Source organism: Achroia grisella, unplaced genomic scaffold (genome assembly GCF_030625045.1).
Source record: "Achroia grisella isolate CSIRO2021 unplaced genomic scaffold, CSIRO_AGI_Agris_v1 utg2167, whole genome shotgun sequence".
NCBI classification, from domain to species: Eukaryota; Metazoa; Arthropoda; class Insecta; order Lepidoptera; family Pyralidae; genus Achroia; species Achroia grisella.
In genome coordinates this window covers 506,395-533,052 of record NW_026712716.1, presented here as the reverse complement: position 1 = coordinate 533,052, position 26,658 = coordinate 506,395, and the positions used below count along the sequence as shown (strand labels likewise).

Here is a 26,658-nt window from a genome sequence, read left to right as displayed (position 1 = left end):
TAATTATATGTATACACAAAATTTATATATTTGTCCATACACTGAAATTACACAAGTTTATATGACTAGGTATGTCTGAATTACGTAATCTATACATATAATTAAAATTGGAGTGTCTGTTTGTAATATTGCAATAACCTTTTTACTACATGCATATGAATATACGGTACATACACCAAAATAACATTATTTTTTAATTTTCTGTCTGTCTGTTTGTTCCGACTAATCTCTGAAATGGCTAGACGGATTTTGACGAGACTTTTATTGGCAGGGTGCTAATGTAATACGAAGTAACTTAAGCTACTTTTATATTAGAAAATAAAGTTAAATTCCACGCGGCCGAAGTCGCGGTTGCAGCTAGTATTATTATATGTCAGGCAAACTCGGTATATCGGAAGGCAGGGGATTGTTAGTAATGTGGACTAATAACCCCATTGCTAGCAATGTACCATGTCAGATCGACCTCCACGCGGTTCCTCCTGGAAATCATCGTGAATAAATTTCTAGTGAATTTGTTATGTTGTGCTAACTGACCTGACCTCATGTTCATCTTATCATCCTCCACTGGTGCCCCGTCAGCGTAAACCGTTAGCGCAGGCGGGTGCACCAACTCATTATCATCCATAAAAAAGTCCTTAGACATGCCCAACAGTTAGCCCAACGTGACAACGTTGGGCTAACTGATCTGACTTCATGCTCATCCTATCATCCTCTACTGGTACCCCGTCAGCGTAAACCGTTAGCGCAGGCGGGTGCACCATTCCATTATCATCCTTTAAAAAAAGTCTCAGTATATCGAAAATTTCTTGTATCAATTGTGGTTGGAATAGAAAAGAATACAATAGAAATAATCTTTATTCAAATAAACTCATTACAAGCACTTTTGAATAGTCATATTTTGATTCTACCACTCATTCGGAATGCAGATTCATCACAAGACGAATGAGCAAGAAACTTGTGTGTTGCTCTTTTTAATAGATGTTTTTTTAATATATAATTACAGTATAACAAGTAAGAGGCATGCGATAATTATTTGTGTTGGATATGTAAAATACGTAATAAATTGCAATACGATACGGTTCTCATGAGTTCGTAACGCTGCATAACAAAGCTGAGATAATGGGAGACCTCGAAACAAAGGGCTAGATTAGGAGCCCTTGTTTGTATGTATATCCCACGATATCAACAACGCAGAAAACATGTTCCGACGTGATTTACGAAAATAAGCTACATTATCATCGTTAGACGCTCGAATATTTATATACTAGCTGTTTCCATCGACTTTGTTCGTATCAACATTTATTACTCTAACTAACCTAACATACTCACTAAACGATTACTTGAATGACGAGTGTGCATGGCAATAGTTGTTCATGCACGGGATTTTCATTTTATGTCAGACATAGACACCTATATAAATATACATTGTAAATAAACTGGCTTAAAAAAAGTAATTCAATTGAGTTTCTTGCCAGTTCTTCTCAATTGGATCTATATACCGAACTGGACGGTAGAGAAAAAATTATAGTATTAGAAAAATTATGTTCATAAGCGGCTAAAATGTCTTACATATTTTTTTTTTAATTGAATTTGAATTTATTGCACGGATGGCCTCGGTGGTCTAGTGGTTTAGCGTACCGTTTTAATTCCGATGGTCGCGGGTTCGATTCCTCGCTGGATACAAACATTTGTATTCATGAGCATGATTGTTGTGGGCCATGGCCATGGCCATCGTATGTAATGCGGTGTACCAGACCTACCACTAGACTACCGAGGGTGTTTACAACAATAATAATAAAAATTGGAGTATTTATTAAAAACACGAAAAGATTAATAATAATAATCTCAAGACAATTCACACAGCGCCATCTAGACCCAAGTTAAGCTAGCTAAAGCTTGTGTTATGGGTACTAGACAACTGATACATATACATAGATATTTTTTTTTGTAAATACATACATATTATACATAGAAAACACCCAGACCGATACAATCATACTTATGAATACAAATGTTTGTACCGTGCGAGGAATCCGCGACCGTCGGTCGTAAAGCGGTGTGCTAGACCGCTAGACCACCGAGGTAGTCAATATATCATATATCAATATATCACAGAAGTATGTGATAGACCTACATAAATAAAAATATTTTGATACATATATAACTGTATATATATGATACATATATACACTCGTGCAAAGCCAGGGCTAGTAGCAAATCATTACACAGTATAAAACAGTCGCTGTCGCTGTCTGTCCGTCCCTATATATACTTAAATTTTTAGAACTACACAACGTATTTTGTAGCGGTTTTTTTAAGTAGATAGAGTGATTCAATAGGAAGGTTTATATGTATAATACATGTACACCCGTGCGAAGGCGGGGCGAGAAGCGAATAATAGTATAAGGCATGTACACACTAAAGAAACCAATTATCATAATACGTACTTGTCTAATGATAGTTATTGTGGTAGAAAAGTTTCCGCGTCTGACTACATACCGCGTCTGACTACTTACCGCTTGTCAGACCCGACACTCAACATGTGACCTCTTCTATATTATTAGACGTGTGTAGTTAATGAGCTAGTTCGAGCGCTCCCAAAGACGAACTACGGGAATAAGTTCGTAGATCTTTCGCTCTTTAGTTCCTTTGATAAACTGATATCTTGCTAAAGAAAAATAAGCTAGTTCGGACAAGCGCTCCTAAAAACGAACTACGCGAATTAGTATGTAGATACTTCGCTCTTTAGTTCATTTGATGAAACTAAATTGCTAAAGAAAAACAAGATAGTTCGGACAATGACTCTAAAAACACGAACTACGCGAATAAGTTCGTAGATCTTTCATTCTTTCGTCCTTGATTTTGCTAAAGAAAAACAAATTAGTTCCAGACAAACGCTCCCAAACACGAACTACGAATAAGCTCAGAGATCTTTCTCTCTTTACTTCATTTGATAAAACGCAATCTTGCTAAAAAAACAAGTACATATTTGCGGGGAAAATACTTATAGGCCTAGAGTCAGACTTTTTTTAAGTCGAGTCCAGAGCAAACGAACTAAAAGAAGGAATTACTTTACAAGAGAGCAACGAACTAAATCGAGCGAACACAGTCACGAACTACTATGCGCATTACTAACTATTATAGTTTAGCAGCCATTTGAAAATGCCTCTGCGGTTAGAGAACGATTGAAAGTAGTTATCAGTTATGGAACGGCCATGGGAACTTCATTACATAGTATAAAACAAAGTCCCTTCGCTGTCTGTCCGTCCCTATGTATGCTTAAATCTTTAAAACTACGCAACGGATTTTGAAGCGGTTTTTTTAAATAGATAGAGAGGAAGGTACATGTAATACATGTACACCCGTGCGAAGACGGGCCGAGTAGCTAGCTGTAAATATAATAATTACCTTTTTCTCGATCTATTCCAATCTATTACCCGCTGGCCTTTACTGCTTCACAGGACGATAGGGGGCCAGCGGCTGATGGCCAACTCCTGCCTGACATAGAATGCGTAGCGATTTCTATGTTAATTATCGCATGCCTCTTACTTGATATAATTACAGTAATTATTTATATAAAAAACTTCTATTAAAAAGAGCAACACACAAGTTTCTTGCTCATTCTTCTTGTGACGAATTTGCATTCCGAATGAGTGGTAGAATCAAAATATGACTATTCAAAAGTGCTTGTAATGAGTTTATTTGAATGATTATTTCTATTTCTATTATTTCTACATAATGCAGTTGGTCGCAGCTGACTTCGAAAGGACTTCTGGAGCAGCTGAGGGCCAACTTCCCTGACTCCACTTTAGTCTGAGGTCACTACTAAGGGTTCAAATGCCATCTAATCCTAATCTAAGCAAACAGACAGCGGGAGCCTCATTTTATAGTAACTAAACATCAAATATGAAGATTTATCAATCGCCATCGAAATATATGAATAAAATTATATGTATTATAATCTTAAAAATAAACTAAACTGTTCAGGACGTCCCAGGACACTACAAAAAGTAGGACATATCCTGAGAAAACAGGACGGTTGGCAACACTAATTTAAGAACAATATCTTTATCGCACTTAAATTAGAGTTGCCAACAGTATGTATAAAAAAAACGATTCAGTCAATTGTTGTATCTATATTTTTAAGTCGGTAAAATATATTTAACATAGACTGACTACTGCAAACAGTGAAGCTGATGTTGAACTGAATACAATGACAAAAGGACAGACAACAAAGTGATTTTCGGGTTCCGTTATTAGCTATAGAGGTAGCGAACCGTGAATGAGCTCCAATACCAGCCCTACCTTCATTCAGGGTTGCCATCGTATATTATTGTTAATAATAAAGATTTCATTCATACAAATTTGTATTGATATATAATCATAAACTTGTTAAAATTTTCTATAACAGAGGTTCCCAAACCTTTTTGTGTCGTAGACCCCTTGCCATATTTTTCGGTTTTGGGTTGGTGGTGGCTGAGGGTCGGTGACCCCCCATTTTTACCTGGTATTTATTTTTTGTAAATTGCTAACTGTAGTTAAGTTCAGTGTTAAAGTAAAACAACAAGATGATCGTTGTCGTAGACCCCTTGCAGTTGGGGTAAAGAGGATTGTTAGTAATATGGCCTGAAGACCCCATTGCTAACAATGTACCATGTCAGGTTGACCTCCACGCGGTATCCTCTGGAAACCATCATGACAAATTCCTGGTCAATTTGTCATGATGGGCTAACTGACCTGACCTCATACTCATCTTATCATCCTCCACTAGTGCCCCGCCAGCGTAGACCGTTATCGCAGACGGGTGCAACATTCCATTATCTTCAATAAAAAAAAAAAACCCTTGCAGTTCGTCATAGACCCCTGGGGTCGATATAGACCACTTTGGGAATCACTGTTCTATAGTATCATAAAATAATTACCATAGAAATGAAGTATATTTGAACAATAGAACCAGAATTGGTTTCGGAAGAAGCAATTGTCTGTAGGTAGTAGATTGACCAAATGACTTTGAATAGACAAGGTCATTGCTGCATTATCAGTAGATTTATTTCATTCATGTTTGCAAAACAATAAACAAATTTTGTTTATCTACCGTTGCAATTGGACAGACTATATATCCATTGAACCATGGTACATTGCTAGCAATAGGATCTAGGAAGATCCTATTGCTAGCAATGTACCATGTCAGGTTGACCTCCACGCGTTTTTATCGCGTTTAGAATGATTAAACATTCACAATTAAATTACATATATACTATTGGCATGGAAGTACTACATTTTTTTTTCAAAGTTTTTATATAATTTTTGTTTATCTTTTCTTACTTTTATTATTTGCACTCCTGTGACCCACACACCATTACCTGTGCCACGCTGTTTTGGGTTGACTGGAAGAGATCTCTTTTAGAGATCCTCCTTCCAGTCCTCCTTTATAAACACAATTTGTAACATATATTCAAAACATGTATTTAAAAGTGCAATAAAGTATATAATTAATTTTACTATACCGAAATTTGTCATAAGACTAGTTAAGATCGATTCTGACTCTGAGCTAAAACAAATTTGCAAGTGAGAATACATAGGTAGCAGCCCTGTCTTCTCCTCGCTTAAATACAAGCTGTGTTTTTTTCTAGTCGACGGCCGTGTCCAAATTTAGAAATATAAGAAGCAGCGAAAAATGTACAAAGAGGTCCCAAGGTCAGTTTTGATGAAAAATATTTTCCTTTACTTTGTCTTTTGGTATTGCTTCACAAAACTTTACTCGTATTCTTGTAGGTTAGTAACTAATTATTGTTATATTTTTTTTTTCACAATTTAAAGGAGACGATTGGGAGGGAGGGAGGGACAGATTGAGCTGGTATGGGCATGTTATGTGGAGGAACGAGGATCATGTGTTATGGAAAGAGTATAATATGAATGTGGATGGATGTAAAGGGAGGGGACGCCCTAAGAAAAGATGGATGGATTGTGTGAAAGATGATATGAATAAAAGAAGAGTATGTTTAGATATGACGACCGATAGAGAGCAGTGGAAGAGAATGACATACTGCGCCGACCACAAATAATGGGATAAAGGCAAGGCAATGATGATGACGATGAACAATATATGATTTTTTAATAATATAAGTATAATAATAGTAAGTTTGAAATAGAAATAGAAATAATCTTTATTCAAATAAACTCATTACAAGTACTTTTGAATAGTCATATTTTGATTCTACCACTCATTCGGAATGCAGATTCATCACAAGAAGTATGAGCAAGAAACTTGTGTGTTGCTCTTTTGAATAGATGTTTTTTTTATATAATAATTACAGTATAACAAGAGGCGTTTGAGAACTAAAATGGTTATACAATCTGTAATTCTATGACAATGAAATACATGGTGATACTAGCTTTTGATCGGTTTAAAATTGACAAAGTTTCATACAAACTTTCTACACCTATTTTATCCCCCCCTATTTAGAATTAATCAAAATCCTTTCTTAACGGATGCCTACGTCAGAACGTCTACCTCATGCCAAATTTCAGCCCAATCCGTCTAGTGGTTTGGGCTGTGCGTTGATAGATCACTATGTCAGTCACCTTCGAGTTATATATATTTAGATTCTTGTGGGAGATTATGAGCAAATAAACATAAGAAATAATTAATAATATTCATATACAACCTTAAGAGTCTAGTAAAAATAAAAATGGAAGAAATGTCAAACGATAAAGAAGCATTAAAGCAAACTAGTAATAAGGCGAGGTGTTGGGTCGGAGACAAAGATGGACCACCACTTTTTAAAAATTAGACTGTGGGTGAAACCGCTTTGCAGAACTAATCCTATACATCTTGACGACCTCGATGGTCTAGCGGTCTAGCACACCGCTTTACGTCCAATGGTCGTAGGTTCGATTCCTCGCACGGCACAAACATTTGTATTCATGAGTATGATTGTTTATCGGTCTGGGTATTTCTATGTATAATATGTATGTATTTACGATAAAAAATTATCTATGTATTTGTATCAGTTGTCTAGTACTAATAACACAAGCTTTAGCTAACTTAACTTGGGTCTAGATGGCGCTGTGTGAATTGTCCTGAGATTATTATTTTTCTGTTTTTCCTTTTTTTTTCTTCTTTTATGGATTTAAAAGAAGGTAATACTCACCTACACGGGCCTTAGCCAAGTGTGGGAGAGGTTGTGCTGGGGGAAGATATTGTTGAGGAGGTTAAGAATTATTATTATTATTATTATACCTAGCAGTATGCTCCCATAAGCCCCTCACATAATAGATCAACCTGTATATGATTATCTAGTGCGTTATAAAGCGAGCTACTCACGTGCTGTCACGCTTGAAATTGGATGGGCACTGTGCTTACACTGATGAGTTTTAACGATATTGTTACAGGATTATAGCCTAAGCTGGCTTATAATAGGCATTTAGGGGTAGAGAGGTAGTCATGTTTAAACATATTTAACACTTACAATCCGAGAGACGGAGGTGAGGCTACCTCCGTCTCTCGGATTGTAAGTGCCTTTAATGCGTTGGATTCGAATATTAGCTATGATTAATAATGATTTTCTATTCTATTCTATTCTATTCTATTCTTAGCGAAATGTGGATATGTTAACTATAGATTTAATAGCGCGTTTACCGCTAAAAAGATTCCATTTATCGTATCTCCTCAGTTTCAAGACACTCTCCTTGATGTGAAGCCAAATCTCGAGGTCCTTGGCGTTGATATATCCAGTGACGTTCAGTTTTGCGGTCATTTGGAGGACAAGGCTAAAATAGCCTCAAAAAAGCTTGGTGTGCTCAGTAGAGTGAGACGGTATTTCACGGCGGCCCATCGCTTGCAATTATACAAGGCGCAGATCCGGCCGCATGTGGAATACTGTTCTCATCTCTGGGCGGGAGCACCACAATACCAGCTACTTCCATTTGACCGCATTCAGAACCGAGCAGCCAGAATCATTGGTAATCAACGTCTATGTGACAGACTCGACCTATTGGCTTTGCGGCGTGATATTGCATCTCTGTGCATTTTCTACCTCATATATAACGGGGAGTGTTCTGAGGAATTATTAATACCAGCTGCTGAGTTTCACCACCATACCACCCGCCAGAACCTGAAATACCATCCTTATCATCTGGATGAATGGCGGTCTTCCACAGTGCGGTTTTCTAGAAACTTTTTGCCTCGCACAACCACATTGTGGAATCACCTTCCAGCAATGGTATTTCCGAACCGATACGGTATTGAAACCTTCAAGAAAAGAGCTTATTCCTTTTTAAAAGGCCGACAACGTACTTGCAATCCCATGGTGTTGCGGGTGCTCATGGGCGGCGGTAATCACTTACCATCAGGTGAGCCGCATGCTCGTTTGTCCAGCGTGTTATAAAAAAAAAATACCTCTGAATGAATTAATGAAACTCTTTATTGTTCCTCTCACAGAAAATACAATTACGTATAAAATGATAAAAAAAACAATAAACAAGACAAAGGGGTAACAATGGGCGGCCTTATCGCTAAAAAGCGATCTCCAGGCAACCTTAGGATGGAAAGAAGTGATTAGATTCTCTGATTACCCCTTTTGCGATTATAGTCGTGAAAATATGTTTGCAAATTGGTATTTCGTTATATTTAAAGTGCGTATTGATAACTCAAAATTTAATTAATAATAATAAATAATTTATATTTATTAATATTGTAGAACATAACGATCTCTTGTGCAACTCATATTTTTTTCACTGTCCCCGTTCAATTTGGCTAGCTACTTCTATTGAGAAGAACAGGGAAGAAAGTCAACTGACATATTTTTATGTACGTACTATAATTTTTTTGTCAGTTTCAATCTTTCTTATATGACATAGCATTTAGGTAGTGTATATTTGAAATATAAAATCCTTGTATTTGTGTTTTTTTTACCCTTTTACATTAGCAAGCAGCTAGTCTACTCTTTTTGCAACTTAATAACTAATTACCTACTTCTCCACAATAAATACTTGTTTTTTTTTACCTTTCTACAATACTAAGCAGTATCTACTCTTGCTTTTTTTTTATAACACAGGGGACAAACGAGCATGCGGCTCACCTGATGGTAAGTGATTACCTCCGCCCATGAGCACCACCAGGCAACACCAAGGGAATTGCAAGTACGTTGTCGGCCTTTTAAAAAGGAATAAGCTCTTTTATTGAAGGTTTCAATATCGTATCGGTTCGGAAATACCATTGCTGGAAGGTGATTCCACAATGTGGTTGTGCGAGGCAAAAAGTTTCTAGAAAACCGCACTGTGGAAGACCGCCATTCATCCAGATGATCAGGATGGTATTTCAGTTTCTGGCGGGTGGTACGGTGGTGAAGTTTTGCTATAAAAAAATAACATATTACCTATTTCTCCACAATAAATACTTGTTTTTTTTCTTTTACAATACTAAGCGGTATCTACTCTTGCTATAACAAAATAACAAATTACCTATTTCTCCACAATCAGTTACAACAACACGTAATACCGATGTTCAAAATGAACGTTTAAATTCAAATGAGTTAAGCTTTACGCAAATTTCACATTGACTAATGCATTACTATATTCACGAGGCGGGTCCAGGCTCGTCGATCATACTACCAGTTAATTACACGGTTCAAGCTATTCAAGTTACAAATTGACTAATTTAAATATTGCCAACAAAGATTTGAATCTTGTAAATGTGTTAAAATTAATTTAAAAAATTAGTTAAAAAAGAGCAACACGCAAGTTTCTTGCTCGTTCTTCTTGTGATGAGACTTTCCGAAAGAGCGGTAGATTAAAAAAAAATGTAATGACTATTCAAAAGTGCTTCAATGTAAGTTTATTTGAATAAATGATTTTCTATTCTATGCTAATTAATTTTTTTAACTTTATTAGCGCTTTTTTCTATTATATAATAATCAATTATAACTGTCTCTCCGGTGAGGTTGTTAGAGGTATTGTTAACTGCCGACGATCTATAAGTTGGCGACGGTTATTGTAAAGTTAGAATATTGCAAAATTTACTCAATGGATTTTAATGAAACTTTACAATAAGTTAAGATTATTGTAAAGTTTCATTAAAATCCATTAAGTAAATTTTGAGTGGAAAAGTATAAAACATCCATCTGACGACCTCGGTTGTCTAGCAGTCTAGCACACCGCTTTACGTCCGATGATCGTGGGTTCGATTCCTCGCACGGCACAAATATTTGTATTCATGAGTATGATTGTTTGTATCGGTCTGGGTGTTTTCTATGTATAATATGTATATATTTACGAAAAGAAAATATCTATGTACTTGTATCAGTTATCTAGTACCCGTAACACAAGCTTTAGCTAGCTTACCTTGGGTCTAGATGGCGCTGTGTGAATTGTCCTGAGATTATTATTATTTTTATACATTTATCCATACTTACAAACTTTCGCGTTTATAATAGCAGTAAGGTTTTTTTATCATCATAATATTTTTGTGTCATCATCAATGATCAACGTAAGCACAGCTGTTCTGCAAACGTAGAGTTGTATGAATAACAAATACAACTAAAAAACAACCAATGTTTGATGGGCATTTTATGGGAGACACGAGATTTCTCTCCCGACACTAACAGTCCGTAATGAGGAAAGCAATAATCGTAATAGTTAAAATATTAACTGAATTGCCCTAACCAAGGGTAAGTGCGCTGTTTTATAGATTACCTTCATAGATATGGGTTTAGGTGGAAAGTCCATAGATACAAAGATATTATTTTTCTCATTGATTGCTCTTAAATGATATTAAAGTTTTTAAACTATAAATATTTTGTATGTAATTTGTATTTTTAAATGATATTTTTTTTCTGTCGCTTATTTAAAATGCAAATTTAGATAAGAATGAACAAGAATCATGACTCATTGAAATCATAGGTGAAGTCTTCTTGAAAGATCTAAAGCGAAAGAAAAAATACAATAGTACTCATATTTTACGTTGTACAACAATAAGGTTATTAGAAAAATATCTCAGAGACGATATTTAACTAAACAAAGATGTTAATATATTTCAAATCTACAGTGGTCTCAGTATGGGGCCCATGATGTTTTATTTTGTGAAATTAAAGTTAGATTTACATATATGTATTTCACTAGCTGTGCCTGCAGTTTCCCCCCTATGAAAAAAGTTTATGTGTTATTCTGATGTATAAGCTATATTATTGTAAAGTTTCATCAAAATCCTTTCAATAGTTTTGCGTGAAATAGTTACAAAATGAAATTTTCGCGATTTTTAGACGCTTATTACGCCTTCACGCAAAAAACCTGATAGAATTTTAATGAGACTTTACAATAATATTACTTCAACATCAGAATATCATAATAGGTATAAATTTAATGCGGGAGATAATGGAGTAAAATTTAATTTAGATAGAGATCAAGAAAGAAAGCAAGATTTTAGATTCGTAGGCAGTACACCTTTACAAGAAATATTTGCAATTTTAAGACGTTTATTACTCTTTCACGCAAAAAACACTGAACGAGTTTTAATGAAACTTTACAATAATATAGCTTATATATCAGAATAACACATTGACTATAAATTTGATGCGGGAGATAATAGAGTAAAATTTAGATTAGATAGAGATCAAGAAATAAAACAAGATTTTAGATTCGTAGGCAGTACACCTTTACAAGAAATATTCGCAATTTTAAGACGTTTATTACTCTTTCACGCAAAAAACACTGAACGAGTTTTAATGAAACTTTACAATAATATAGCTTACATGTCAGAATAATATATTGACTATAAATTTGATGCAGGAGATAATAGAGTAAAATTTAGATTAGATAGAGATCAAGAAAGAAAGCAAGATTTTAGATTAGTAGGCAGTACACCTTTATAAGAAATTTTCCCGATTTTTGGACGTTTATTACACTTTCACGCAAAAAACACTGAACGAGTTTTAATGAAACTTTACAATAATATAGCTTATATATCAGAATAACACATTGACTATAAATTTTATGCGGGAGATAATAGAGTAAAATTTAGATTAGATAGAGATCAAGAAAGAAAGCAATATTTTAGATAAGTAGGCAGTACACCTTTACAAGAAATTTTCGCAATTTTAGGACGTTTATTACTCTTTCACGCAAAAATACTGGACGAGTTATAATGAAACTTTACAATAATATAGCTTATATATCAGAATAACACATTGACTATAAATTTGATAGGGGACATAATAGAGTAAAAATTATATTAGACAGAGAAAAAGAATAAGATTTTGGATAACTAAGCAGTAGACCTTTACAAGAAATTTTCGCGATTTTCTATTCTACACTCGGAATGCTTACGCGCAACGTTTGCTGGCCGTATACCTGTTTCTGATTGCCTTCGTTAATTGACATAATTAAACAAAATTGGAGCGATTGTAAATATTACGAGTCGTTCCACTAATGCCTCCTTTATTGCCTGTAGAATTTACGAACTTCCTTTTTAGATTTCTGTACCTTTATAAGTTATGAATGGAATCCTTATACGATATTTTTTGTTGGTACATTTACGCTGTTTCTCGGGAATAATTTTAGCAATGCATATTAAACTGAGGCGCTTTCCACATCTGTTGCTTTGTAAGCTGTATTTAGGTGATGTAGTAAAATTATGGGACAAGAGACGTGTTCTCTTAGTCGGTTACAAGACGAGAGGGATGACATCTCTTCTTAGAGAGTGAGAGAGAGAGAGATCTTACTCTTCTGGAATGACAACGCATGAGTATTAAGTAGTATCACGGGTGTCACGTGACAACAATCATTTATTCATATGCAGGACGTGTCAGGCGCTAATGAACGTCATACTTCTAAACATGCAGTTCGTCAAATAATCTTTTACAGAATAAAAACAATTATTAATTAAATAAAAAATATTTTTTTTTATTTTTTATTTAATCATTATTGAAATTTTTATACAAAAATGCTAATAGCATTCTCTACCAGCCAACCTTAGGGAATGCAGAGATACTCGAAGTATCTTTATTGAAATATTTTTGTATAATTATGATGGCAAACAATCTATTGGCCCACCTGATGGTAAATGGTAAACGTCGCCTATTACATTACCAACAATACGGTACGGTAGGAAAAAATCGCCAGCATTCATCATCATCATCATCATCTCAGCCCGGAAGACGTCCACAGCTGGACATAGGCCTCCCCCAAAGATCTCCACGACGATCGGTCCTGCGCTGCTCGCATCCAATGCCTTCCCGCGATCTTGACCAGATCGTCGGTCCACCTTGCTGGAGGCCTTCCCACGCTGCGTCTTCCGGTCCGTGGTCGCCACTCGAGGACTTTACTGCCCCAACGGCCATCTGTCCTACGAGCTATGTGCCCTGCCCATTGCCACTTCAAAGTCGCAATTCTTCGGGCTATGTCGGTCACTCATCACTCATTACATAGTATAAAACAAAGTCGCTGTCGCTGTCCGTCCCTATGTATGCTTAAATCTTTAAAACTACGCAACGGATTTTAATGCAGTTTATAGCAATAGATAGAGTGATTCAAGAGGAAGGTTTATATATATATATATTACATTTACACCCGTGCGAAGCCGGGACGAGTAGCTAGTATATAATAAATATATATTACACAAAGGTGCAATGTCTGGATACTACGTAATTTTATTACGTTAGTAAGTAAGTTCATGTCTCTGTACAAGGTAATTTTATTCGTAACATTAGTAAGTTTTATATCGTGTATCCGAGCTAAGAGCGACATATAGACAAAAAACAAACCGTAAGAAACCCCACGGAATGTCCTCTTGTCTATAGATAATAGTTGGAATGGATCGAAGGTAATTTGCGCTAGAATTATTAGCAGAGAGTCAGTGCAGGTTGGTCGATTTTATTAGTATTTTCACTTGCAAGTCGAAATGACTTGCTGTGGTGTATTTGTAAGTGTTCACTACTTGTACGAGTAACTAAACACTTTTATTTTATAGCCTCTGTTTGTGATCGCAAATAGCTATGTAATTATATTTAAAAATCTAAAATGTGATCGCAAATAGTCATATACTTACATCTAAATATACATATATAACTCAAAGGTGACTGACATAGTGATCTATCAACGCACAACCCAAACCACTGAACGGATCGTGCTGAAATTTGGCATACAGGTTATAACGTAGGCATCCGCGAAGAAAGGATTTTGATTAATTCTACCCTCAAGGGGATAAAATAGGGGATGAAAGTTTGTATGAAAATTTGTCAATTTTAACCCGATCGGGCTGAGACTTTGCATACATAAACTACTATGATGTAGGCATCCGCTAAGAAAGGATTTTGATAATTTCCACCCCTAAGGAGATAAAATAGGTAAAAGCCGTAAAAACTACACCTAATAATAGTACTTCTTAATGCGAGCGAAGCCGCGGGCAAGAGCTAGTAAAATTATAAAATTCAAATTTGGAACGTGACGCATTGAACATCGATGTTGTTTTGTTTTGTTTTTTTTTTTATATCATAATTTGAGCGCGTTGTTTAACTTTATATACATTTTTCACTTCTTCTCGAACATTCCGTGGCGTCATTATTAAATTCAGTGTACAATATATTCTAAACATTATTTTTATTTCATTAATACAACAAATTAAACATTGCAATATTCCTCCAAGAAACAACCTCTATGGTCTGGCGGTTTAGCACATTAAGTTTTCGATGGTCGCGGGTTCCATTCCTCGCACATTACAAACTATGATTGTTTATATCGGTCTGAGACAACAATCTCCAGATTTTGCCAAGCTGAAGAGGAAATGCCACTACACCTCCTGTGGTACACTCTTATGTGTAAACGAAATATCTCATTTAGAAAGTAGATATTCCCTCTATCCTGAGGAGATAGAAACCATCGCTCCTGAGCTGAGCGAGGACAATAGATCCATGTAGGTCGCAGTGCTACATACATGTCTTAGCACCTGAATGGTGCCTAAAACCTTCTATGAAACAATTGGTATGGATGTTTTTTATATATGTATTTACGTAAAAATGTATATTTGGGTATTTACATGAGTTGTCTAGTACCCATAACACAAGCTTTGCTCAGCTTGGGACTAGATGGCGCTGTGTGAATTGTCCAAGCATATTAACTATATTGTATTGTTATTATCATCTAGTTTATAAACTATATTTCTAATATTCGAATATGTAGATTTTTAGAAGAGCAAGATTACAGACAACGTCGTAGTAATAAACTAGTAGTTCTCCAGTGTTTAGTTACTGGCATGGCATCAAACAGGTCACAATTACGTCATTAAATACGAAGTTTATATGCAAAGTAATCGTAAAACTAGTGAACTTATCTCTAACTTAACTCGCTCTATAAGTACTAATGTAAAACGGTTAAGTAGTTACCGATAGGTGAGCATTTCTCCCGTAAGTTGTTACTTAGGTATACCATACCACTTGTGGTAGAAATGGAGAATATTATTTTACAAGGAATAGTATAAGTTTTTTTAAGTAAATGTTGAATAAAGAATTTATATACTATCTATGTATATATATAATATCTTTATATCTATCTATCTAAGAACATGTTAATACGTTTTTAAAATTTTAATTCACTGATTAGATTTTTTTTTTCAATAGCATATGCTGATGGTCACTCTATTCTCCCAAATTTGAGTTTAAATGATATTGTATTGTTGTAAATGTGTACAACACTTAAAAAAAAGAAATACGAGCTGAGTTTCTTGTCAGTTCTTCTCATCTCGAAATCATTCCGAACTGACGGTAGATTTGACATATCATAAGAGTCTATAATAGACCTGAATTTTGATTTTTTTTTAACTTTGACGTTTTTTTAAGTAATTTGAACTGCAAACAAACGGTGTTTCACCTTATGGTAAGTGGCAATGGTCGCTCATATGTAACTAACTTCCGATGGTCGCGGGTTCGATTTCTCGTTCAATGAAACATACATAATAATATTTTTTTAAGTAATTGGAACTGCAAATAAATCGTGGTTAACCTTATGATAAGTGTCAAACGTCGTTCATATGTAACTTCCAATGATCGCAAGTTTGATTTCTCACTCAATCAAACATCATCGACAGCCTCGATGGTCTAGTGGCTTAGCATATCGCTTTACTATTCGATGATCGCGGGTTCGATTCCTCGTACGGTTTTATATCAGTTGTCTAGTATCCATAACACAAACTCTGCTCAACTTTGAACTAGATGGCGCGGTGTGTTTTTTCTGGGTTATTATTATTTTCTACATGAACAAAACAAACAAGTAAATATTATACTATAATAAACCGATACAACATAATAGGCTCGTTAACTTTCGAGGCATCTCATTACTGAAAGGCACGAAGTTAAATTTCGTTAATTAAATTCTACTTAAAAGTTTGGGTCCCTCGCGGTTAATGTATGCCGTCGGAGTTGGTTAATCTTTCGGTTAAACTTCTGCGTTAATTGTTCTTTGACGATGATTTTACTCGTTCAGTAACTCTGTAAAGTACAGATTTTTTTTCAGACTAACTCTAATGCTGTTGGCCGCAGCTGGCCTTTACAGCTCCACTACATGTTTTTTTTTCGGATTACTCTAATGCTGTTGGCCGCAGCTGGCCTTTACAGCTTGATTACAGTTATTTTTCGGATTACTCTAATGCTGTTGGCCGCAGCTGGCCTTTACAGCTTGATTACAGTTATTTTTCGGATTACTCTAATGCTGTTGGCCGCAGCTGGCCTTTACAGCTTTACTACAGGTTTTTTTCAGACTAACTCTAATGCTGTTGGCCGCAGCTGGCCTTTACAGCTTTACTACAGGTTTTTTTCGGATTACTCTAATGCTGTTGGCCGCAGCTGGCCTTTACAGCTTGATTACAGTTATTTTTCGGATTACTCTAATGCTGTTGGCCGCAGCTGGCCTTTACAGCTCCACTACATGTTTTTTTTCGGATTACTCTAATGCTGTTGGCCGCAGCTGGGTTTTACAGCTTTACTAGAGGTTTTTTTCGGACTACTCTAACGCTATTAGCCTATTAAAAAAAAATGTCTTGAATGCACACCGTTTTACGACCGATGGTCGCGGGTTCGATTCCTCGCACGACACAAACATTTGTATTCATGAGTATGATTGTTTGTATCAGTCTGGGTGTTTTCTATGTATAATATGTATGTATTTACGAAAAAAAATATCTATGTATTTGTATCAGTTATCTAGTACTCATAACACAAGCTTTAGCTAGCTTAACTTGGGTCTAGATGGCGCTGTGTGAATTATCCTGAGATTATTATTATTATTGTAACCTTTTTCAAAAACAAAAATCATACCGACTAGTAGGTCTTACTGAATTTAGTATTGTTGTTTTGTTTGTTTGGTACCTTAAATGCTAGGAATGTACCAAGACAGGACGTTGACGCAGTTTTCCCTGGAAACCATCCTAATAAATTCCATCATCATCACATCATCTTCCACTGGTGCCCATTAGTAAGGATAACGTACCTAATTAGAACACGCAAATGGACGTCATTAAAAGTTACATTTTGTGTGTAAATGGCGGATATAGAAGTTGCTAAAGTAATTTAAATTCAAGTACACACTGAACAGACCTTTCAGGACCTTAATTTTCATACGAGAGTGTATGAAATTTTTTGTAGTGAATACAAATGATTCTAATTTACTAATCGTAAATGGACCATGTTTATTTAATTATTTATTGACAGCTTCCCAATATGCTTATTTAGGAAAAAATATACAAAGATATGAAATATTAATAATTGCTAAAATATATATATTAAAACAGGACTAACCTACAATTTTATGTATTACTAGCTTTTGCTCGCGGCTTCGCTCGCGTTAATTTATCCCCTTAGGGGTGAATTTTATCAAAATCCTTTCTTAGGAAATGCCTACGTCATAGTAGCTTTATACATGCAAAGTCTCAGCCTCATCGATTTAATTTCACAAAGTTTCATAAAAAATTTCATACCCTATTTTATCCCCTTGGGGGTAGAATTAATCAAAATACTTTCTTAGCGGATGCCTATGTCATAACATCTATCTGCATGCCAAATTTTAGCCTGATCAGTCCAGTGGTTTGGGCTGTGCGTTGATAGATCACTATGTCAGTCAGTCACTTTTGAGTTATATATATTTAGATTAATCATGATCAAATACTTTTCTTACACATAAAACAAGATTAACATAGTCAATTTAGTACAAGAAACAGCTGTAATCATTAAAATAAGAACCATCATAATCTGTCTACAATTTGCAAATATATAGAAAAACACATTAATTCGAGCTCTTTCTAAGTTGGTTGAGAACATACCATTATAGTTAAGTTAGTTAAATATTCACTCAATTTCTTTATTCACGTGACGTAACAAGAAAAAGTTGGGTTGATTACAATACAACGAATATAGGCAGACTGGTTTGACAGTCGTTTAACAGGTATATTCGTATGTAACAAAGAAAAACAAAGTTTTCCAATCAGTAAACGGTGCCAATAACAGAGCACAGTGACTTTGTTATTTTGTCCAAAGGTGAAACGTTTATTTTTATACATTCTTGTTACGATTAGAAATTTCATTTTGATTTATACAAATAAAAAGTAACATATTAGGGTTCCCCATAATATGTTACATTGTAACATATATATAACTCAGAGGTGACTGGACATTACTGATTTTATTAGTATTTTCACTTGCAAGTCGAAATGACTTGCTGTGGTGTATTTGTAAGTGTACACTACTTGTACGAGTCACTCAACACTTTTATTCTCTAGCCTCTGTTTGTGATCGCAAATAGCTATGTAATTATATTTAAAAATCTAAAATGTGATCGCAAATAGTCATATACTTACATCTAAATATACATATATAACTCAAAGGTGACTGACATTGTGATCTATCGACGCACAGCCCAAACCACTGGACGGATCGGGCTGAAATTTGGTATGCAGGTAGATGTTATGACATAGGCATCCGCTAAGAAAGGATTTTGATAAATTCTACCCCTAAGGGGATAAAATAGGGGATGACAGTTTGTATAAATCTTAAATTTTGTAGGCCCTAACTTTTTACACACGCTAAACAAAAGTAAAGCCACAAAAACTACACCTAATTAATAATAATACTTACTACTACGCAAGCGAAGCCGCGAGCAAAAGCTAGTTGTAACATATGTAACTTCAGTAACTTTTTAGTAGTGTGGACTAATAATCTATACACAATCACATACAATACAATCATAATAAAATTACCTAACATTTTATATACATACTATTTTCAATAGAATAGGACACAGCTACTTTTTATCATGGCCAATGTTTTATTAATTATACGGACGTTCGTAGACACTAGATACTAGGTTATTGTCATTTGCAACAAAATATGTATTGTGTACTTAAGATGTTCTGGCAATGTACCATGTCAGGTTGACATCCACGCGGTTCCTCCTGGAGGCCGTCGTGGTAAATTGCTATTTGCCAAGATGCGCTAACAGATCTGAGTTCATGCTCATTTCATCATCCTCCACTTGCACCCCAGCATAAACCTTCAGCCCACACGTGCATTCCATTGTCCAAATTAAAAAAGTAATATTGTTATGTAAAAAACAATAATAATAATATCAGAGGACAATTGACACAGCGCAATCTAGTCCCAAGCTAAGCAGAGCTTGTATTGTAGGTAGTAGATAATTGATATAAATACATAGATACATATTTGTAAATACATTCATAAGATACATAGAAACACCCAGGTTGATACAAACAATCATATTCATGAATACACAAAAGTTTGCACCGTGCGAGGAATCGAATCCGTGACCTTCGGAAATAAGGCTGTGTCGTAAACCACTAGACCACTATGGCCGTCAATATTTAGGTCTTCTCTTATCTTTTAGTTTAATATAAATTATATATATATTTTTTTAAATTAAATACAATTTTCCACAGACATATTCGTTCCTTGCTTTTTTATAATTTACTTAAATATTGTTATATTTCTTTAATTTCCAATTTTGTACAACTCCAGAGGAGCCTCCAGTCGAGATGTTACAATTTACCTAACAGTGGCACCGAGGCAGACCTTATCCGTCTGGCCCAGAACCACCGCTGGCCGGCCGGGTGAGTTGACAACATGCAGTGTCACCTATCTTTATTAGGTTTTGAATCGAATATCTATACAATGGAAACTCTGATCACAAACCAAACTAATCCGAGACAGCAACAGGCTCGCCTTATGTCACTTTCAATTAGTGTATCCAAATGTAGACTCACCGATCTTTTCTGATGATGATGATGCTCCAGCTTCATGTTCGCGCAGCGGTTCAGCGCTGTGAGTCTCCTGAATAGAGACTGTAAAGAATCTGCATCCAGGAATGGATGATCGTTCTGTACTCCGGATACGTCGATGGGAAACTGGAGGTCTGCAACAAGGAAACTTTAGATAAGTAAAATTGAGTGGAAAGTTCCTTTTTCTTTCCAGGCTATTATCTGATAAGGTAACTAATGGAATAGATGATTATACTAACGCAGAAGAACTCGACTTAAAACCATCTCTCAAATGTGATAATAGACTATGATATTGTGATGGAACATCTTAAACGTTATTCGCAAACTTTAAACTGATGAATGAGCGTGATGAATCTGCATTCCGGAGTGGTAGAATCTGTAGAAACCTGAAGAAAATGGTAGAATGGTAGAGTCATAAAAATATGACTATTCAAAAGTGCTTGCACTGAGTTTATTTGAATATAGATTATTTCTATTTCTATTTCTATACTACAAGTGGTGTTAACCTCGAATCCCATTGTTTTACAACATACACATAAGGCTCATTCAACGAACCGTACAATGAATATGCAACATTATCTTAACCCAAACGACAGGAAACGTCGCTCAGAGATGGGAATAAAAGCGGCTGTCGCCAAACAAGTGAACATCAAAGTGAACCCATTGAACAATATGAGGAGACGGGGGAGCAACTTCATTCAAGTGTCGACTCCTACCTGATGAATGTTCGATAATTATACACGTATTTGATGTTTAAATGAATGATCCTGTAGGTTTAGAGAGACCTTTGCGAGGAGCTTCACAGTACGTTATATTGAATTCATTTGAAACGGTTTGGGTTGATTATTTTGTATCTATATCAGGTTATAGACTTGGTTAGTCTGTCTCTTGTCTATTAATAGAATTTATTTCGTATTGAGATACCTTTTCAAACAGATTTCCCATTATGTGAATTTATATTTAAAAAGAATTCTTCTTTCAAATAAACTTATTATAAGCACATTTGAATAGTCACATTTTTTTATTCTACCAATCATTCGGAACGCAGACTCATTACTAGAAGTAAAATACAAATTTATTTACATGTTTTCGATGCCGACTCGTGGTCCGCAACAACAAAGTTTTTTTTGTCGAACAGGTTTGAACTCACGACCTTTTGAGTGTAATTCAGAGTAGTACTAGTAGGCCATTGCATGTTATAGTATAATAATAACAATAATACAAACAGCGCCATCTAGTCTTAAGTCATTTTTTTTAAATACATAATATATATAAAAACTACTCAGACCAATACAGATAATCATACTAATTTTTTTTTCGGAATAGTCTAATGCTGTTGGCCGCAGCTGGCCTTTACAGCTTCACCGGACATTAGGGGGCGAGTGCAGATGGCACTCCAAACCAAGGAAGGACTTATGGAGCGGCTGAAGGCCAACTCCTGCCTGACGGATACGACTTTAGTCTGAGGGCACCACTAGGGGTTCGAACCTCGGCTCAGGCCGTCGTAATTTCGATCCCCGTTTGAATTGGACGGGGGATCGATCGGAGGGGTATCATACTCATGAATGTCTGTACCATCCTACGAATTGAACCCGCTACCACAAGAATAAATCAATGTGCTAAACCTCGACCTCGGTGGTAACCACCGAGGTCGTTGTATCGTCGATACCTCATATTACCTATTTCCCTAACAATTAACTATCAAACAAGTGGGTGGGTAGTTTCAAGTTATAGCAGACTTAAAACTAGGCCGGCTGTCATTCCAGCGCTCAGCTGTTTCCGGTCCAAGGCGGGAGATGCGGGGCGGTGAAGGGTTAGCGTGGGGGAGGGGGGCTTCCGACGTACTACTCGCTTGCCGTCCGCCAAGCAAGTAGGTCGCTTTGACATGATCTTTTCTTTATTCTTGCACAAATAGAATACAATATACTGGTTAAAAAACCAGTATATTGTATTCTATTTGTGGATATAAGATGATTCACCACTATGTTCTATTCTATTTGTGGATATAAAATGCATGAGTGCTATTTATAAGATCTACGAGAACACATTATTAAATTACTAGCTATTTGCCCTGGCTTCGCACGGCTATACAGTGTACATATATCATTATATAGTATAAAACACAGTCGCGGTCGCTGTCTGTCCGTCCCTATGTATGCTTAAATGTTTAAAATTACACAACGGATTTTGAAGCTGTTTGTTTAATAGATAGAGTGATTCAAGAGGATGGTTTATATATATAATACATGTGTGTGTACACACATGCGAAGCCGGGGCGAGAAGCTAGATATATATATATATATATATATATATATATAAACTCTCCTCTAGTATCACTATCTATTAAAAAAACGGCTTCAAAATCCGTTACTTAGTTTTAAAGATTTAAGCATACATAAGGACGGACAGACAGCGACAGCGACTTTGTTTTATACTATGTAATGACTAGCTACTCGCCCTGGCTTAGATTCTTATGATATGTCAAATCTACTGTCAGTTCGGAATGATTTCGAGATGAGAAGAACTGATAAGAAACTCATCTCTTATTCTATTCAAATTAACTTGTACATGTTTACAATATTACAGATTCATTAAAAAAAAAAACAAATAATCTAAGTCTGAATCGACAACTTTTTGTCCTAATTATGTACAAGGTCAACCGCTCAATCAAAACACTTATTAATTTGCTTCTAAATTAATTTGTAACAATATAAATTCGACTCGGATTAGCAATTAGTTGGTACAATGTAATTTCTTAAGTTTTCAATTAAAAAGATTTCAAGGTAGATTCAATGGTTATGGTCAATTGAATACGACTTATTTACTTAATTATTTACATTATAAATCATTATAGTTAATGCTAGTTTCCGTTTTAACTCTTTAATTAGACTGCAGTTACTGTCTTATCAAATCCACTCGACTCGACCCATTGGCTTTGCGGCGAGATATTGCATTTCCGTGCATTTTCTACCGCATATATCACGGGGAGTGTTCTGAGGAATTGTTCGGATTAATACCAGCTGCTGAGTTTTACCACCGTACCACCCGCCAGAAGCTAATATACTATTGATCATCTGGATGAATGGCGGTCCTCCACAGTGCGGTTTTCTAGAAATTTTTTGCCACGCACAACTACATTGTGGAATCACGTTCCAGCAATGGTATTTCCGAACCGATACGATATTGAAACCTTCAAGAAAAGAGCTTATTCCTTTTTAAAAGTTCCTCATGGGTGGCGGTAATCACTTACCACCAGGTGAAGCGCATGCTCGTTTGTCCCCTGTGTTATAAAAAAAAAATATCAACTAGTACCGTGAAATAGCTGTTCCGTAAATCCACTGGATTTGGAGCGCCCTCTGCACTCGTCACCTATCATATGGTGAAGGTATAAAGGCCAACGGCGGCCAACAGCATTAGAGTAGTCCGAAAAAATGTACTATCTAGTCCCAAGCTAAGCGGAGTTTGTGTTATTGTTGTCTAGTACCTATTTATTTATTTATATCTATATATATATATCGTCATAAGTCACCTATAAGTTACGACTATAACGATATACTCGTAACTTATAGGTGACTGACATAGTGATCTATCAACGCACAGCTCAAACCACTGGACGGATCGGCCTGAAATTTGGCATGCAGGTAGATGTTATGACGTAGGCATCCGGTAAGAGAGGATTTTGATTAATTCTACCCCCAAGGGGATAAAATAGGGGATGAAAGTTTGTATGAAACTTTGTCAATTTTAAACTGATCGGGCTGAGATTTTGCATGCATAAAGCTACTATGACGTAGGCATCCCCTAAGAAAGGAGTTTGATAAATTCCACTCCGAAATTAACGCGAGCGAAGCCGCGGGCAAAAGCTATTTTATTTATAAACTCTTTATTGCACTAATAGAATTAATACACAAGAATTATACAGAAAAGAGATATGGAAATACAACAAAACCTATTATGATATTTATAGAAAAGATTTTAATTAATTTGTATTCCTTACCTATTCTATTTGTATAATTAATCAATGTAATAATGAGCTCCTAACAATAATAATTCGGTGATATACGAAAAACCCCATTTCGCTGTAGTGAATGGGGTCGTAACCAGTCTGGGATGAAAGGCGGGAGCGTCGAGGCGTACTTTCACGGCCCGGTAACCACGGGCCTATTTTAAACAAGCCTGTACTCCAGCGAGAGGTTATACATATATGCAACATATAATGCCGTGTTCATACTAGTATATTTTAAAAAAAATATTGGAGTATGGGCTATTGTCAGGTGCAAGACCTGTAACACTGCGACCTGTGTAGATCTGTTGTGCTCGCCCTTTTTCAGAGTTCGCTATCTGACGAGTCTAGACTCGTCAGAGACAAGAATTGAAGTAGAAAGAAAATTCTTAGGAGCGATGGTTTTTATCTCCTCAGGAAAGAGTGTAAACTTTCAAAAGGAGATATTTCGTTTATGCATGAGAGGGCATGTAGGATGTGTAGTGGGATTTCTCTTCTGCTTAGCAAAATGCAGTATCTATTTTAATTTTTTATGGATGATGATGGTGTGGTTCACTCGCCTGCGCTCACGGGTTACACTGGCGGGGCACCAGTGAAGGATGTTAAGATGAGGTCAGGTCAGTTAGCTCATCGTGATAATTTCACCAAGAATTTATCTCGATGGTTGCCAGAAGGAAAAGGTTGTGGGAGTCAGTCTGACATGGTACATTGCTAGCACTAGTTTATTTTACTAACAATTCGTTTCTCCATACTAATATTATACCCCTCCGATCGATCCCCCGTCCAATTCAAACGGGGATCGAAATTACGACGGCCTGAGCCGAGGTTCGAACCCGTAGTGGTGCCCTCAGACTAAAGTCGTATCCGTCAGGCAGGAGTTGGCCTTCAGCCGCTCCATAAATCCTTCCGCGGGTTTGGAGTGCCATTTGCACTCGCCCCCTAACCTCCGGTAAAGCTGTAAAGGCCAGCTACGGCCAACAGCATTAGAGTAGTCCGAAAAAAAACTAATATTATAAATGCGAAAGTATAATCTGTATGTCTGTTCTTTTATTATTTACTACCTGTATCCGCGACTTCGTCCACGTGAAATTTAACAAAACAAAGAGTTAATTAGAGATTTTTTCTAAAATAAAAGTAGCCTAAGTTACTCCTAATTACATCAGCTACCTGCCAATGAAACACCCGTCAAAATCGGTCCAGCCATTTCAGACATTAGCCGGAACAAATAGACTAACAGACAGACAGATAAAAATTGTAAAGAAAAAATTTCTTGTGTATATAACTGATAGAAATGCATATATATTTTTTTTATAGAAAACACCTAGACCGATACAAACAATCATATAAACAAACGTTTGTGCCGTGCGAGGAATCGAACCCGAGACCATGGGAATTAAATCGGCGTGCTAAACAGACCACCGGACTACTGAGGTCTTCGTAGAAAAATAAATTTTGTATTACGTCAGCAGAGATTTTTTATCGTACGACGTATTTGCTCACTTCCAACAATTCCAAACAAGAGGGATGCTGGGGTTTATAAGGAAGAATTCGTTTGTAAACAAAATAAGGAAGTCATATTGTGTTGTGCATGCGAGGAACTTGGATACTGTTTCAAGTTTTATTAAATTCTAAATTGAACTCGTTACTACGGGGGTAATATGCTACCCCTAATACGATAAGGGATGCCGGATTAAATACTTTTAGAAGTTTATCTCTTTATGATGTTAGAAGAAACAGAATCGCTTTATACGTTTATATCGCTTTTTCTAAATATATACTAATATATCAAAGATATATTAGTAATAATAATCTCAGGACAATTCACACAGCGCCATCTAGACCTAAGTTAAGCTAGCTGAAGCTTGTGTTATGGGTACTAGATAACTGATACAAATACATAGATAATTTTTTTATCATAACTACATACATATTATACATAGAAAATACCCAGATAGATACAAACAATCATACTCATGAGTACAAATGTTTGTGCCGTGCGAGGAATCGAACCCGCGACCATCGGACGTAAAGCGGTGTGCTATACCGCTAAACTACCGAGGTCGTCAAAAATAAATGTTTGAATATTACATATAGTATTATAAATGTAAGAAGCACTAATTATGATGACGACTCAGGCTTTGAAGCCGGCTACCGGAAGAGAAACCCCAAGCGCTCGTGACTTGTGACACGGGTGTAGGTTTATGTACAATATTTGTATCAGGGATGTTAGGGATCTCCGTAACCGTAACCGACTCTATCGGATATCCGATATAAAAAATATTCGTAACCGTAACCGAATCCGAAATAAAAGTTTCGGATAATATCGGATAGGGGCGGAGCCTAATTGAGACACGATATGTAACTATTTTATTAGCTATTTGTA

At 36.0% G+C, this 26,658-nt stretch overlaps 1 protein-coding gene across 1 annotated transcript in view; it reads right to left on the bottom strand.

Moving 5' to 3' along the window:
* The window catches only part of LOC131842365 (rho GTPase-activating protein 7), a 396,667-nt gene that overhangs the window by 42,595 nt on the left and 327,414 nt on the right, over positions 1 to 26,658 (bottom strand). The window contains exon 3 of the mRNA XM_059190907.1: positions 20,258 to 20,406. Within this exon, the coding sequence (XP_059046890.1) occupies positions 20,258 to 20,406 (149 nt within the window). The remainder of the gene's footprint in view (positions 1 to 20,257; positions 20,407 to 26,658) is intronic.